We start from the raw sequence: 14,767 nt of genomic DNA, 5'->3' as shown, positions 1-14,767 counted from the left end.
ATTTTGGACAAAAGACGACGGCCGTTTTTTTTGACAAAGGACGATGACGGCAGTCCTAACCATTTAATCCGGCGCTTTGTTAACGCCGGGTTTGAATCGGGTTAAAAACCAATAAATGCCCGTAATCGTGGACAAAATCGATTTACAATTAAATATTTGTTGTAAATGAAGTTTTATTCAAACTGAACGATAGTAATAGATACAAAATATTTATTGCTTTCTGATCTAATGATGATGATGAAGTTGTTTGAGTGTTAACCCAGTTCCCATCTCTGGTCCTGACTAAACCTCTTCACTCACCTAAATAAATTTGTACAGACAGTCCGTTAAATTAGTATAGATTAACGTTTCCTTGTTTAGCAAATGTACAATCACTAATTCTTAAAAAAAGTTTTCAATAGATTTATTGTAAATGGTTTTTTAAAATAACAAAAAAGTAAGCGTTTAAAACCTAATAAAAAATCTGTAGAAACCACTTAGGAAACAATTTAAGATCTGCTGGCTCGATTGATAAGTGAATAGCAGCAGCCACGTTGAGACAACAGACACAGGGTCCAGTCGGATGGAAGGAACTTTTTTATGCTTGTTCCATTTTAGTATCAATAATAAAAATACAAGGATTTATTTTAAAATGTTTTATTTACAATTCTTTCTTTTCGTTTTTAAATTTTCACGCTCCAAAAAAGTATACATATTTATTTACATTTTTACAAAAAAAAGTAATATAAGTATGGCAGTGATGTTTAGCACAGATTTTCTCATTTTTACAATATTTTCAAAGAGGACAACTATCGTGTCGTACAACAAGATCTTTGTAATTATTTTAATGTAGAATAAATGAAAATAAACCTCATATTTAATCATAACATATAAAACGTTACAAAAGTCACGGAAAACATTTATGCGCTTGCACTCATTTACGTTCAAAGCATTGTTGACTGTATTTTATATAGTATTATTTGAAAATCTGGCTTCATTCTTTACAATAACAGCTATCATTATAGTCGTCACTAGAAATATAGGCGGTCAATTATGACTAAATACTGATTTCCGATTGGACACTTAGTACCTAACAATGCGCCTTTTTGTGACTAATAATGGTAGCTTTAGGAGTCCTAGGTATCCTAATTAGATTACCAGCAGTAAGGGTAGTTAGGACACAGTGCCGCGGGAAAGTCGGCGGGGTAGCGGGGTGCGGCCGGGACTGCGCCGGGAGCGGCCGCGCTGGAATGAAAAATGAAAACTTAAACAAATGTCGCGAATTTATAAATTTTGTCGTAACGAGTACAAAAATTAACCGCGATACTATACGAATGCATGCGTCCGTGCGTTATTTCATAGAAAAGCAAATTACGCTAAAAATCGTCGTACTGATTAAACTCTACTGCTCATTCGTGAGGCAGATTCCACTGAGAAGAATGAGCAAGAAACTCTAGGGGTTGCTCTTTGTAAATATACATTTGAATACATTTATCATTACAATATTTAATTTAAATATCTTAGATCGAGAATGCCTGCAAGAGCTAAACGGGTCACTAGCACGGATTTTTGTCATTCAAGAACGCAGAAGCTGTAGTTTTTGTTTTACTATAGTTTTAGACTTGGTAAATGACAAATTTTGAATATCAATCGGAATCTTATTATAGAAGCGTATACATTCTTCCTTAAATTAATTTGAGACTTTATGAAGGCGACTGTCAAGAACAGCGAGTTTATTTTTATTTCTCGTATTAATGTTATGTCTGTCACTATTTTGCGTACAATAATCTAAGTACAGAGTAATAAAAAAACCGATCTCAAAAGTACGTGGAAATATATCTATTTGCCAAGTTTTATTGAAATCGGTTACCGGAAAACGCGCAAACCCCGATTCGTCCCCTAGTTCGCCACTATACGGAACTTGACACAGGAGATAATAAAAATCGGTTTTCACTACTCAAAGTATATTGAGAGAGAAAAACGCCTTGAATTGGAGAATAGCACAATCAACCATTAAAATAATTGCTCCTCATAAAAAAATTTAGACGCTTATTAGGAAAAATGAATGTTCATGCGTGAACAACCATCCTTAGAGGTGGATGATTTTCTTCAAACTTAAATGGGACTACTATGGAGGTACCCTCTTTCCAACAAAAAAAGAATGAAAATCGGTTCACAAATACCCGAGTTATCGCGTAACATACATACAAATAAACAGTCGAATTGAGAACCTCCTAAATAACATTCATAAATGGACTGTGAAAAATGTTTCTATTAATATCGTCGGCATTATTTTGACATTTTGTTATCATTAAAATTGTACCACTTAACTATCAAATCAAATCAAAAATCATTTATTCTCAGACAACTACAGTCCATATTTTACAATTATAATATTAGCTTAGATAATTCAATAAAACAAATTTAAATTAAACAAAAGGCAACTTAAAAACATAGAATAATTAAACAAATTAAATTAAATATCAAATAATTCATCGACATGGTTTTACATGCAGTTTAATGCAATGTAGCATGATCGGGCAATCCACTCTACCAGCCACAACGCGCAGAATCTCATTCGTGCCGCAATGGATACGACTTATTAATGAGGCAGCTCTCTTTCTAAGGATAGCATGGAAACCATCCGTGTGAGCATCCGCGAACATGCCTGATGCGCTGCAGTACCGTGGCAAATCCAATAAAACCCTGAACGCGTTGTTGTACTGAACGAGCAGGGCGTTGATTGTCTTCTGCGTAAAGTTGACCCACAGATTACACGTATAGAAACATTGACAGAATGCCTTGAAAAGTGTCACCTTCACAGGTACTGTGCAACGTGCGAATCTGCGCGCCAACATATTGCTTCTAACAGTCAACGCCCGTCGCTCTCTCTCTCTACTATCATAAATGTCCAATTCGTTTGGGCTGGGCGGCGAATACCGCCCAAAGCAGCCCAAAAGAAGCTTAGCCACATCTTCAGGTCGTCAATCCCATAAAGCCTAAAAACTAAAGCATTTAACCAGTGCGTTCTACCAGCTATGTCCTACGCAGCCGAGACGTGGACATTAACAAGAGGCCTCGTCCACAAATTCAAGGTCGCTCAGCGTGCGATGGAGCGAGCTATGCCAGGGGTTTCTCTGATGGACCGAATCCCTAACGAGGTCATACGTCAGAGAACTAAAGTGACCGACATAGCTCGCAAAGTCAGTAAGCTTAAGTGGCAGTGGGCAGGGCATATCTGCAGGAAGGTTGATCGCCGATGGAGCAGACCTGTTCTGGAATGTCGACCACGTCAAGGGGTGAGACGCCCTGCGGAAAGACGGACGGACGACCTGAGCAATGTAGCCGGTAGTGGCTGGATGCGGGCGGCACAAGACCGAGAAAGTTGGCGTGCTCTAGGGGAGGCTTATGTCCAGCAGTGGATGTGTGCAAGCTGATGATGACGATGAGCTATCACCGCGTGTAAACACAAACTTATTAAATCCATGTGTAATATTATTGAAAAAGAAACATGTTATAATAAATATACCTTCAACATTTGTATGCCTATTGCTCGGCTGGACACAGTGAAACTATACTTACTTTGTTCATGTCAATAACCTTTGTTCTCACAAGTAAAATGAATTATGAACTTACGCGTAAGCAGCGGGAGCTACAGGCAGAATTCCAGGGTTGCGGACCCACTCGGGAATGGGGGTGCCGTCAGGTGAGTGGCGAGCTAGTGCTTCGGTGTCGCAGTAGGGGTAGTTTGGACATACTGCGGGGTGGACGCCGGCCGGGTACTCGCGAGCAAGCGCTGCCGCAGCCAGGGCAAGGAGAAGGAACTGATGAAAAGAATTGAAATAAGTAATCCAAAAACGTAACTGCGCAAGAACAAATTACCTCCAAATCACGACTTGAAATAAGCAAAATAAATAAAAAGGCATATATTTCTCCACAAAACATTGGAAACATCATACTTAAAACATTAATACAAAAAAACAATTGAGTGATGTGGACAAAACGGTTAAAGACTCAGCATTGCTGATTTTCAGACATCACCTGTAGCTAGCTAGGTAGCTGTTCGTTTGCTGCACCAAGTTAACATGCGGAGTGTACACCAAGTAATAACTAGTAATGAGTTAAAATTTAATGGCTGTCCGTGTATATATTTTTTATACATTTAACCTAAAATTTAAAATTTTGTGCTGCTCGGAAATTGCATTATTATACTTTTTGGGACAGATCATTGGTTTCATAATGGTCGCATTATTTTATGACTTTCGGTGATAAAAGCACTTGTGGCTTTATTAGTAGAGGTAGGGGTTTAATCGAGAAGCACTTAGAAGTTTACTTTTTAAAATAAGCACGCTTTTCAATTTAAGCAAAAGCGTTACCAACGTGCTTATGTTTCAAGTCCCGCCATTATGTTTCTTAAACAAATTAATTCATCAATCTGAATAATAATTTTATAAATACAAACAAAATTCGTGTTTTGCAAATAAACTTACCTATATCAAAACCTTTAGTGGTCTACTCTTGCTTTTTGCTATCAACACAACGTTGCAGGCTTTTTTAACGCAAAAGTTTAAGCGCTTAAATGTTTTTCTGAACGATTTTGTAAGCTACAAACTAAAAAACACATCTCTATTTATTAGGTTACGAATAATTTCTTCCGCTTTTTGGAGGAGACTCTTGATACAAGACAAACAACAAAGTTTAATATTAGGTACTAAATATAGTAATGTCCAGTTTGTATTTAAGTGAGACATGCATTCCAGGTTGCATTGTTTCCGATTGACCAATATACTTGTTTGTTAGGACCACAGCGTACCCACGCAAGTCTGAAGTCTAGACTTATTAACCAGGAAATATTTATAGATAGTATAATCTAAATTTACTGTGTCTTTAGAGACAAAACTCGCATTCATTAGCGAATGCGAGTTTCACTGCTGGATAGCTATTAATGTTTTTTTATGTGACAGTTTCGCGGCGATGACCATCATATCGTACTAAGCTTGTAATAAGGCCACATTTGCAAAACGACAACTTTTACGAGAGAGGCGTTAATTAGTCGATAAATATTTTTATGACTGAAATAGGAGTATTATAAAATTTCACACATATATAGTTTGTTTCATGTAGTTATTTTTAATGACTTTGATTATGATAAAAGTACGTTTGATGTATGATCTCATGTGGTTTTATTATACAAGTGTACAATATCCCCTTCGAGACGCGAGGAATTCAACAGCTCAATTATGCTTGAGTTTTGTCACAATAAAAATGCATTATTTGCGTTTTGTATTTATGAAACTTAAACGAAAAATTTTAAAAACTCCCAGCATGAATAGAACTCTAAATAAAGTTAACAATAATCTGTCTATTGTTTTCAAATTTATTGTTGGTGTATAAAGGCGTCGATGGACCGTTAGACAAGTAAACAAAACAGAAGTTAAAACCAGTGATCTCTATAACTTTTTTATAAAAAAACCCACAAAATTTTGTCGTTGTTATTTCTATTTGCCAAGTTCTATTGAAATCGGTTACCGGAATACTGTATACCCTCTTTCCAAAAAGTATCATCAAAGTCAGTTCACAAATGCTGAACATACATACATTATAAAAAAATACAGTCGAATTGATAACCCCTTTTTAAAATTCAGTTGAAAATAGAATATGTAGGTACCTAGGTATGTAACACAACAACAATACGTACGCCCTTGTAATAAGGCCATTCCAAAGGCCCAATAAGGCCCAAATTGACAGCTATTCAGGAGAGATGTTTAACCCTCAGTTCCTTTCTACTACTTCCACAACTACTACAAAAAGCATTTAAAGATTATTATAAACGGACATAGATATTATAAACGGATATATGAACAACATATAGTCCATGCTGTAATAAGGCCATATCTGCAAAATGACAAATTTTCATGAGAAATTTTTAAAGATTCTACTCGTCGGTAACTTTTTTGGGCCTAAATAGGAGCCTCATAAAATTTCAGAATAGATAATATATTTCATGTAGTTTTTATTACTTTTGTGATTTTCAGGTCACTGGGTATTTAAAAAATAAAATAAAAAAGCAGTAAAATACCATGATGTTTAATTTATAAAATATGACACTTCAATAGGTTTATAATCGATGTCAATGTCGTCAATCAGATGTAGGCGCAATGGAAGGTGACAAACAAACTCACTGGTGTGTTATGCATACAAAATAAGCAACAACAATGATTAATTCATATAATCATTAGAATAATTCTACTGTATCAAACTGTGGAGTATGGTCGTCTAATAATAATGACACACACACTCATAGCCATACACTAGGGAAACCCTGTATCGCAGGTGCCATGGACACACATATAGATAACCACAACTTACACCGAAACTCACGAGAGAAATAAATGTAGGCCATACAAACATTTCTCCCTGCCCAGGAATCGAATCCGGGACCTCTGCGTTGCAGTCCGGCGTGGTAACCGTTCAGCCATGGAAGCAGTTATTTTAATTGACTTCAAAAAAGAAGGAGGTTCTCAATTCGTCTGTATGTTTTTTTTTTGATTGTATGTTACGCGATAACTCCGCCATTTGTGAACAAATTTTGATGATTCTTTTTTTGTTGGAAAGAAGGTACCTCAGATGTGGTCCCATTTAAATTTGAAGAAAATATTCCACCTCTAACGGTGGTAAACTAGGGGATGAATGACTTTTGAGGTCGGTTTTTTAACCGGAGGTTAGATTATTTGTGTAAAAGAAAGGAAAGAGGAAAGGGAAGGGAAAGAGGGTACATCAGTATTGGTCCCATTTGAAGTTGAAAAAAATATTCTACCTCTAAGGGTGATAAACTAGGGGATGAATCCGGTTTTTACGCACTTTCCCGCAACCGATTTCAATAAAACTTAGCAAATAGATGTAATTCCACGAAATTTTGTGGTCGGTTTTCTTTTTACAAAAAAGTTATTAAGTTGTCTAAATGTCTAACGGTCCTCTGACGCCTTTAAAGATCAACAATAATAATGAAATAAATGTAGGCCATACAAATATTTCTCCCAACCCGGTAACTCTGCGTGGCAGTCCAACAAGGACATTCCTTGAGCAGAATGGCCATCTGTTAGCGAATCGTGGCTTTAACTTATTTTATTTTGTTAGAAAACTTAAGAATTAGTTTTATCGGAATAAGAAAGAAATGGATATCATGATCAACGTATAAACGGAACGCTGACAGGCGGCCGCCATTGTAAAAAACATATTTGACGAGAAAGGACGTGGTTTTGTTCTGTTTGGATATTTGTAACAGTCACTGGAGTTTCGCTTCTATGTCTACTATGAAAAGTTTATAGTTTCTGTATGCAGGATTATATGGAACAACTTTTGTTCCATGATTTTTTATAATTCATCATATTTTGCTTTCGTATAAAAATTAAAAATTTAAATAGATTGCTGTAAAGGGTAATTATTCTGTACAGTTGCAAAAGAAAGCACCTACCACCAAAATATTTTATGAATGACAATGTGATCTAAAAAGTGTCAGATAGTACAACAAAAATAGTAAACGGCTTGTAGCGAATTAGTGTGGAGCTTGGTACTTTATTCCATGAAAAATTTAACCAGCCTCAATTTTTTTTGCTAGATTTGAGCTTGAAATAAAGAGCTTAGCTAAATAATTAAAAAATTGTGACCTGCATTTTTTATTTATTTATTTAAAACAAAAGTGTGGTAGATATGATAAATTTATTCCAGCAACACTGCGATACTAAAAGAAGTCCAAAAAGCAGCAACACTTATACGCTAAAATATTCAAAATTTTAATTCTAATTGGCTAAATAAATTGCAACAAGAATGACATGATTCGCTTTGGACCTTTTGGAGGGAAAAGTGTCGTTTTTATTTTGCCTTTCAATTATTTTGTGAAATCTAGTTTAAAGTGGAATAGGATAGTGCTATTGTGCCTTAATCGAAGATTAAAACGCGAAATTATACGAATCTCGAAATAAAATACCCGTATCGGCCCGTTTTAAGGAATCCCGAGTCAATCCAAGCACGCCGCCTCAAATTGCCTATCCTCTTTGTGGCGGCCATATTTACAGAAACATATTTAAACTTCATATTTAGGCTGATGGCTTTGCCAAAGCCTTAATAAATTAAATAAAAAAAATAAAAAAAACAAGAATGATATTGACATCTGGTCTGTCAATAATTTTTTATGGTATTGGCCACTGTCCGGTTAGCCAAAAAATTACATAAAAATCCGTTCCGTTTGATGGGATTACGTTTCGTTTTACTTTACATAGTATTAAAAATCCCTAACGATTTTCTGGAAATTGCAGGTCAAAAATAATTTGTTTTTAATTCAGACTTTCTAGATTTAGAGCTCTTTACAAAAAACCAACTAAGAACCTGGTTAAATTTTCCATTTATTTTAGTACCACTAAAGAAACAACTCCTTTTACGATGTTTTGTAATTTTTTTTTGTAAAAAGACATGAAACAAAAGTTGTTGTTTGTGATGTTGTTAATGCTGCGAGGTTGTTGGTTACAAATAACCTAGTGTGGTCATAGAATTTTTTTTTAATGAAAATTAGACGCACGTGTGTTTACATTTAGTAGCAGTAGAGCTCCTTGTGAAAGAGTTCGTCCAGGGAAGTACTGCCTTACCTATTTCTGCCGCCAAGCAGTAATGTTACCATTACTGTGTTCCGGTTTTGAAGAGTAGGAGGGTTGGTGAAATTACAGGCACATGGGACTTGTCAACTTATGACTTAGGGTATCGGGCGCAGTGGCAGTGCCCCTCAGATCTTTGCGATTTAAAGCTCTGAGTGGCACTGCAACTGTTATGGACATGCGTGTCGGTTACTATCAGACGGACGGCGTTTTCGTCCCGTCGCTTGAAATTATTTAAAAAAAACATGATTATTAGTACGACGATTGAATACAAAGAAAAAATCGTTCGATATGACAGGGCCAGCGTCTGTGCTATACCAATGCAAACAAAAATGCGACCGCTTTACCAATGTGCCTCTACCATGAGATTGCAGTGACGGTTACAGTCAGACCGTCGCTAGCGACCGTGTAAAATGTTTGTATACAAAATGTAATTTCTTCTTGCGACCGCTAGGCGCGCTGTATAATTTGCCATACAAAATTGTGACGTGATTTACACGGCGCTAGCGACAACTGTCACAGTATTCTCGTAGTAAAAGTACTGATCTGTAAGTCGAGTCTCTGCATAATACTAATCTTTTTGTATTGTTTTTTTTTTTGTTTTTATCGTCGTAAGTTTGGTTACACTTTAAACAGACGTGAAGCGTTGATTCCTATTCACTGTTGCATTGAATTTTTGAGCCTTACGTATTTCTGCCGCCAAGCAGTATATGAGTATTACGGGGCATTTGTGTTCTATATTCCCTAAAGAGAATGGTAAATTTGGTTACATTGTCGCCAACGTTCATACCGCGCTGGATACACCGGTTCTCGTCCGATCACCGAAGATAAGCGACGTCGGGCGCTGTCAGTGGATGGCAACACAGCGAGTCGTTGGCTTTTTGCTACTACTGACTAGCAAAATTTTGCCAATAATATTTTTTTCTTTAATTAACAACTTTTATACGGAAAAATCCGGATTACTGTCATGGCCTATAGAAATTCGTGTTAAAAAGCCTAAGCAGTGGGGTGACAATTTTCATGATGATAACATCAATTGAACCGAAACAGAATTAAATTTCTCCCGGCAAGCAGTAACGTGATAATTACGGCGTTTCTGTTTTGAATGGTAAGGGTGCTAGTGTAATTACGGGCACATGGGACTTGTCAACTTATGTCTCAGGGTGACGCGCGCAGTGGCAGTGTCTCTCAGATCTTTGCGATGAAAACTGAGTGCTGGATAGGCGTGTCGCTTATCACCAGGTGCACGAATGATTCGTGCCGTCTCTCTCTACATCTTCTTCCTCAGTACATTTCAGGCACCGGAACAACCATCGACGAATCCCTTACGTCAGTTGGCAAATTTATTCACCAATACCAAGTGGCGTGACGAACAAGTCGTGCGCCTGTTGGTAAGCGACACGTCTGTCCGTAACAGTTGCGATGCTACCCAGAGCATTAAATCGCAAAGATCTTACGGGCAATGCTTCACCCATCACTCTGAGACATAAGTTGTGAAGTACTATATGCCTGTAATTTCAGCAGTACCCTTACCTTTCAAAACCGAAACGCAGTAATGCTGACATTATTGCTTGGCGGCAGGAATAGGCAAGGTCGCAATACTTTTCTGGACGAACTCTTTCTCAAGGAGCTCTACTACTATTAAAAAATTAGTTTACTTACTTTGGGATCAGAGCAACGTATGTAAGGGATGTTGTCTAATATAAAAAAAATATATCTGTCGTAAGAGAAAACGCAATTAATGACCGGTTCAACTTGTATTGTCTGTTTAAAGGTAAAACAAACCACATAAGTGATATTTTCCACATAAAAGTCTTTAATTTATATACCTATGATAAGAAAACCACTATCTTTCTGCATGTGAAATTGAATAACAAAAAAGCTTAAATATGAATAAAAGTTTTATCTGCAGATAGATGGTGAATTTCTCACAACTGGTACATCATTCGGAGATTTTTTTGTGGAAAATGTCGCTGTGGTTTTACCTCAGACGATATGTAATATACATTATATGACCCATTACTGCGCACGGAGCTCCTCCAAAGTTAATTCTTCTAGAGTATTATAAATCATAGACAATTTACACATTTGTGAAGCGGAATATACTAATAAATCAATCTACATACTTTCCACTGTTAAGCACATGTAATATAATAGTCTTGATATAATAAAGGTACAAGTGATCGTACGCCAAAAGTGCTTTTATCACACGAAAGTCGAAAACAAGTTTTTTATAAAAAATACCGACCGCAAAACCAAGTTTTATTGAAACTGGTTACTGGAAGGTGCGCGAAACCGGTTTCATCCCCTAGTTTGCCACCCTCAGAGGTGGAATACTGTCTTCAAATTTAAAAGGGACCAATACTGAGGTACCTTCTTTCCAACAAAATAAGAATCTCCAAAATCGGTTCACAAATGCCGTTATCGCTTAACATACATCTAGAACCTCCTTCATATTTTGAAGTCGGTTAATAATGTGAACTATATGAAACAAATTATGTATGTATGAAATGTTATAACTCTCCTATTTAAGTATAAAAAAAGGTTATTAACTAATTTCTATTACAGAATAAAAATTCTCTGAAACGTCTCTTCTCTGCAGATGTGACCTTATTATACCAGGGTGCAATATATTGGTAATAGAACTATTTTTACGGATCTAAATTGCGTATATTTGTTGTTTCTAACAAGTCGATTTATTTGTTTAAAAAAAGATGTATAGATAACAGTGTTGAGTGATGAAAAAAAAAACAAAAAATATGAAATTTTTCAGAAAAATTAATATTTTTCCGGATATTTTTCCACACTTGATGTTGCCACTTGTCAAAAGTTGAAGTTACTGAACGAAAACGGTGGATCCATTGAAAAGGTTTTTTTGTTGTTGTTGCGAAATCATTTTAAAACTCTGTTTTTCTTTAGGAGGCTCATAGCTATAGTACAAGTTTATTTTTTAATTCACGCTAAATAAAAGCTCAAAACATATTTCTAAACGTAGAACATAATAAGAGTATATTTGTTTGAAAAAACAAATATACGCGATTTAAATCCGGAAAAATAGTTTCATTTCCTATGTGTAACAATCGCGAAAATCTAAGAACTCGATATAATATGAGCCTTCAAAGTTATAGTTGTCCAATTTTTCCAATTTTTCGGAAATTAAAAATTCCTCGAGAAATTATTCTCGGGAAATTACCCAACAGTAAATAAACCCAAAAAAAATTGTATCATTTCCAATTTCCAAGCGAAAATCTAAGACTTCCATACGTAATATAGTTTCAATATTAAAACACGATAACTACATACTGACTTGAGAAACCGAGAACTCAGTTTTTTAAGAAATTGGTAAAGGACTCACCAGTTTAGCGTACATGATGTATCCTCTCAGTGTTGTACAGTGAGACTGATGCAATTTGCTGAGCGCGATCGTGTTTTATACCTGCGTACGCGCAGGCCGTAGAACAATGATCTATAACTGCTTGTACGCCTTGCTTGCTAGTTCTTCTTTATAGAACGCGTAAGCAAACGACGTTTAGGGGATTGCGCAACGTCCTCGACTACGCCTTATTTTTTTCAGCGGCTGAGGTTTAGGCAAATGACAGTATGTCTTTAGTATGACTCCGGAAGAAAGAAAGGAACAAGTGGCAAATTCTAAATTCGTAGATAAATATTTTTTAGGTTTTTCTGATAAAAAGAATAACTAAAATATACATTTGATATTAAAATAGTTTATTTACGTCATAAATACACACCGTATGTTATATACAGAAACTTTCATTGTAGTTTAATCAGCCGTATTTCTAACTTCGTAGAAACAAAAATGGTTTAATTCCCTTAGCGACAAATACAAGGTATCATAATTTTTTTTAAAGAGAGTACGTTTTCACGGAATATTCAAATGAAGGTATACAAATACATAATTTAGTATTGTAGTATACTAAGAAAAAAACAAAAACAAGGTCTAACTAAGTTCTTTTTTGTAATAACTAAGGGACTGGACGAACAAGTCGTGTGTCTGATGATAAGCTATACGCCTGTACACAACAGTTGCAGTGCCACTCAGAGCTTTAAATCGCAAAGATTCGAGGGGCACTGCCACTGCGCCCGACACCCTGAGACATAAGTTGGCAAGTCCCATGTGCCTGTAATTTCACCAGCACCTTTACCCTTCAAAACCGGACCACAGTAATACTGACATCACTGCTTGGCGGCAGAAATAGGTAAGGTGGCAGTACTTCCCTGGACGAACTCTTTACTATACTATTACAAATATTTCGTATCAATTGCCATGATGACAATTTAGTAGAAGTTACATAGAATAAAATATTAAAACTTTGAGAAATTCCTCCAAATGTTGAATTTTAATTTCTTTTTCAATAATTGCAATGACTCTATTTCTAAATATAAGAATATTATAATTCTATGTAAAGGCATGACTAATGTAAATGTGATTTTTATTACATATACTTGACTTATGAATAAAAATAAAGACTAAGAAAGACAGATTTTTTTTATATAATACGAGCATATAAGTGCGCATTTGACCTCCATCTCGCGTGATGGAAAGTGATGATGAGGTCGACGATGGAGCATGCACACCACACACTCTCGCCTTGAAAAGGTCCAAGTTATAACGTTCAGGGAACAAGTCTGCAGGCAGGGAATTCCACTCCATAGCCGTTCGCCACATAAATGTGGAAGTGTAACGCTTCGGGCGAATCTTTTCTTTAATTTTTTTTTTAAATTGTAGTTGTGCCTTTTTATGTTATTATAATTGTAGTTGAACTACGTAATAAAGGCACAATTCCGTACATTACTAAGTAAAATCCTTTGAAATTAGTGTTTTCAATGCAATAAACGACAAATATGACTTTTTAATGGTAGTCAAATAAAAATCTGATTACAGAAGTAAGTTATGCCTTTTGAGCTTGCTGTATATATTCAACAATTATTGAAACATATTTCCACAAAAAAATAATTAGATTGCCCTTTACTTCCAGATCCCGAATATGTATGTAACTCAATTATGATAAAAATATTAGTTGTGCCCCTTTACATTCCGAGAGCAGAATAAAACTCCTTATTAGAATCGTCAAACATAAATTCCATTGGTTTTAAGTTTATAATGTCTTTTTGTCCTGACGGAAATATGTAATGTAAGTCTTGCATAATTTTTAAGCTGTATGGTTTATTCTAGATTAATAATAGATAGGCAAAAAAGTTCGCCCGGTTTAAAAAAAGTTTTTATTTTAAATTGTTATTGTCTATGATCGTTTTGAAAAGAATATTTTAGGAATAGGCGGGAAAATTTTATAGTATAAAATTCACGAAAAACTCCACTGGTCAAAGTCAAAGTCAATGTAAAATAATGATTTTCTCCAGAGGTAGAATATTTACACTTGAAAACGTCATTTTTTAAGCTACTTTTTTGAGCTACTGCTCGTTCACTACGCTGACCTCCCTGAGAAGAACGAGCAAGAAACTCTAGGGATTGCTCTTTTCAAATAAACTTAAATGCTATGAAATACACTTTGAATCATATTTGTATGGAATCTAGACTCTTGTTGTCTTTCCATACTTTATTATCTAAAACATACTCTTCAATTTTGTAATGTGACTTTTTAATTAAAATACTTTTAATATAAGTTTCAAATTTAGGAAATGATAATCTTAATAATAGGAGTTAAAGTATGAAATTGCCGATTTGTACTGAAAATCTAAATTGTTTATTTTTTAAATTTTTAACAAATTTATTTAATCAAAATAGTTGCCATTATTATCTATACATTGCTGCCATCTAATGGGAAGGTTAATAATGCCTTTGCGATAGAACTCCGACGATCTAGACTGCACAAACTGTGTGAAAGCATTTTGTACTGCCTCCTGGGAAGAAAACTTCTTGTCACGTAGATAATTGTCCAAATCACGAAAAAAATGGTAGTCCGTTGGAGCAAGGCCTGGTGAATACGGAGGATGACGAATGGTTTCTAACTGCAGTTCCTGAAGGGTCGAAATGGTTTCTCGTGCTGTGTGAGGTCTCGCGTTGTCGTGGAGCAATAATGGTGAAGATCGATTCATGAGTTGTTTTACTGCTAGTTTTGTCAACATGGTTCGGAGTTCGGCACAATAGACATCTGCCGTTA

At 35.6% G+C, this 14,767-nt stretch overlaps 1 protein-coding gene across 1 annotated transcript; it reads right to left on the bottom strand.

The window, feature by feature from the left end:
- Positions 1-744: 744 nt before the first annotated feature.
- Positions 745-12,012, bottom strand: LOC113239105 (cuticle protein 1-like). The gene is made up of 3 exons (XM_026475969.1): positions 11,983-12,012; positions 3,616-3,803; positions 745-1,224 (listed from the first exon to the last, which is right to left on the bottom strand). The coding sequence occupies exons 1-3, from the start codon at positions 11,995-11,997 to the stop codon at positions 1,134-1,136; spliced, it is 294 nt and encodes a 97-aa protein (XP_026331754.1). The 5' UTR covers positions 11,998-12,012; the 3' UTR covers positions 745-1,133.
- Between the last annotated feature and the right edge of the window lie 2,755 nt (positions 12,013-14,767).

This window comes from Hyposmocoma kahamanoa, unplaced genomic scaffold, assembly GCF_003589595.1.
Source record: "Hyposmocoma kahamanoa isolate Upper Pololo Valley unplaced genomic scaffold, ASM358959v1 99533, whole genome shotgun sequence".
NCBI lineage: Eukaryota > Metazoa > Arthropoda > Insecta > Lepidoptera > Cosmopterigidae > Hyposmocoma > Hyposmocoma kahamanoa.
Note: the sequence above shows the minus strand (reverse complement) of the source record. Positions and strands in the feature narration are given on the sequence as shown.

Coding starts and splice junctions, on each gene's coding strand:
- LOC113239105 (XM_026475969.1), bottom strand. Junction 1,225..3,615: donor GTAGCTCCCGCTGCTTACGC/GTAAGTTCATAA, acceptor TTTTCATTCCAG/CGCGGCCGCTCCCGGCGCAG.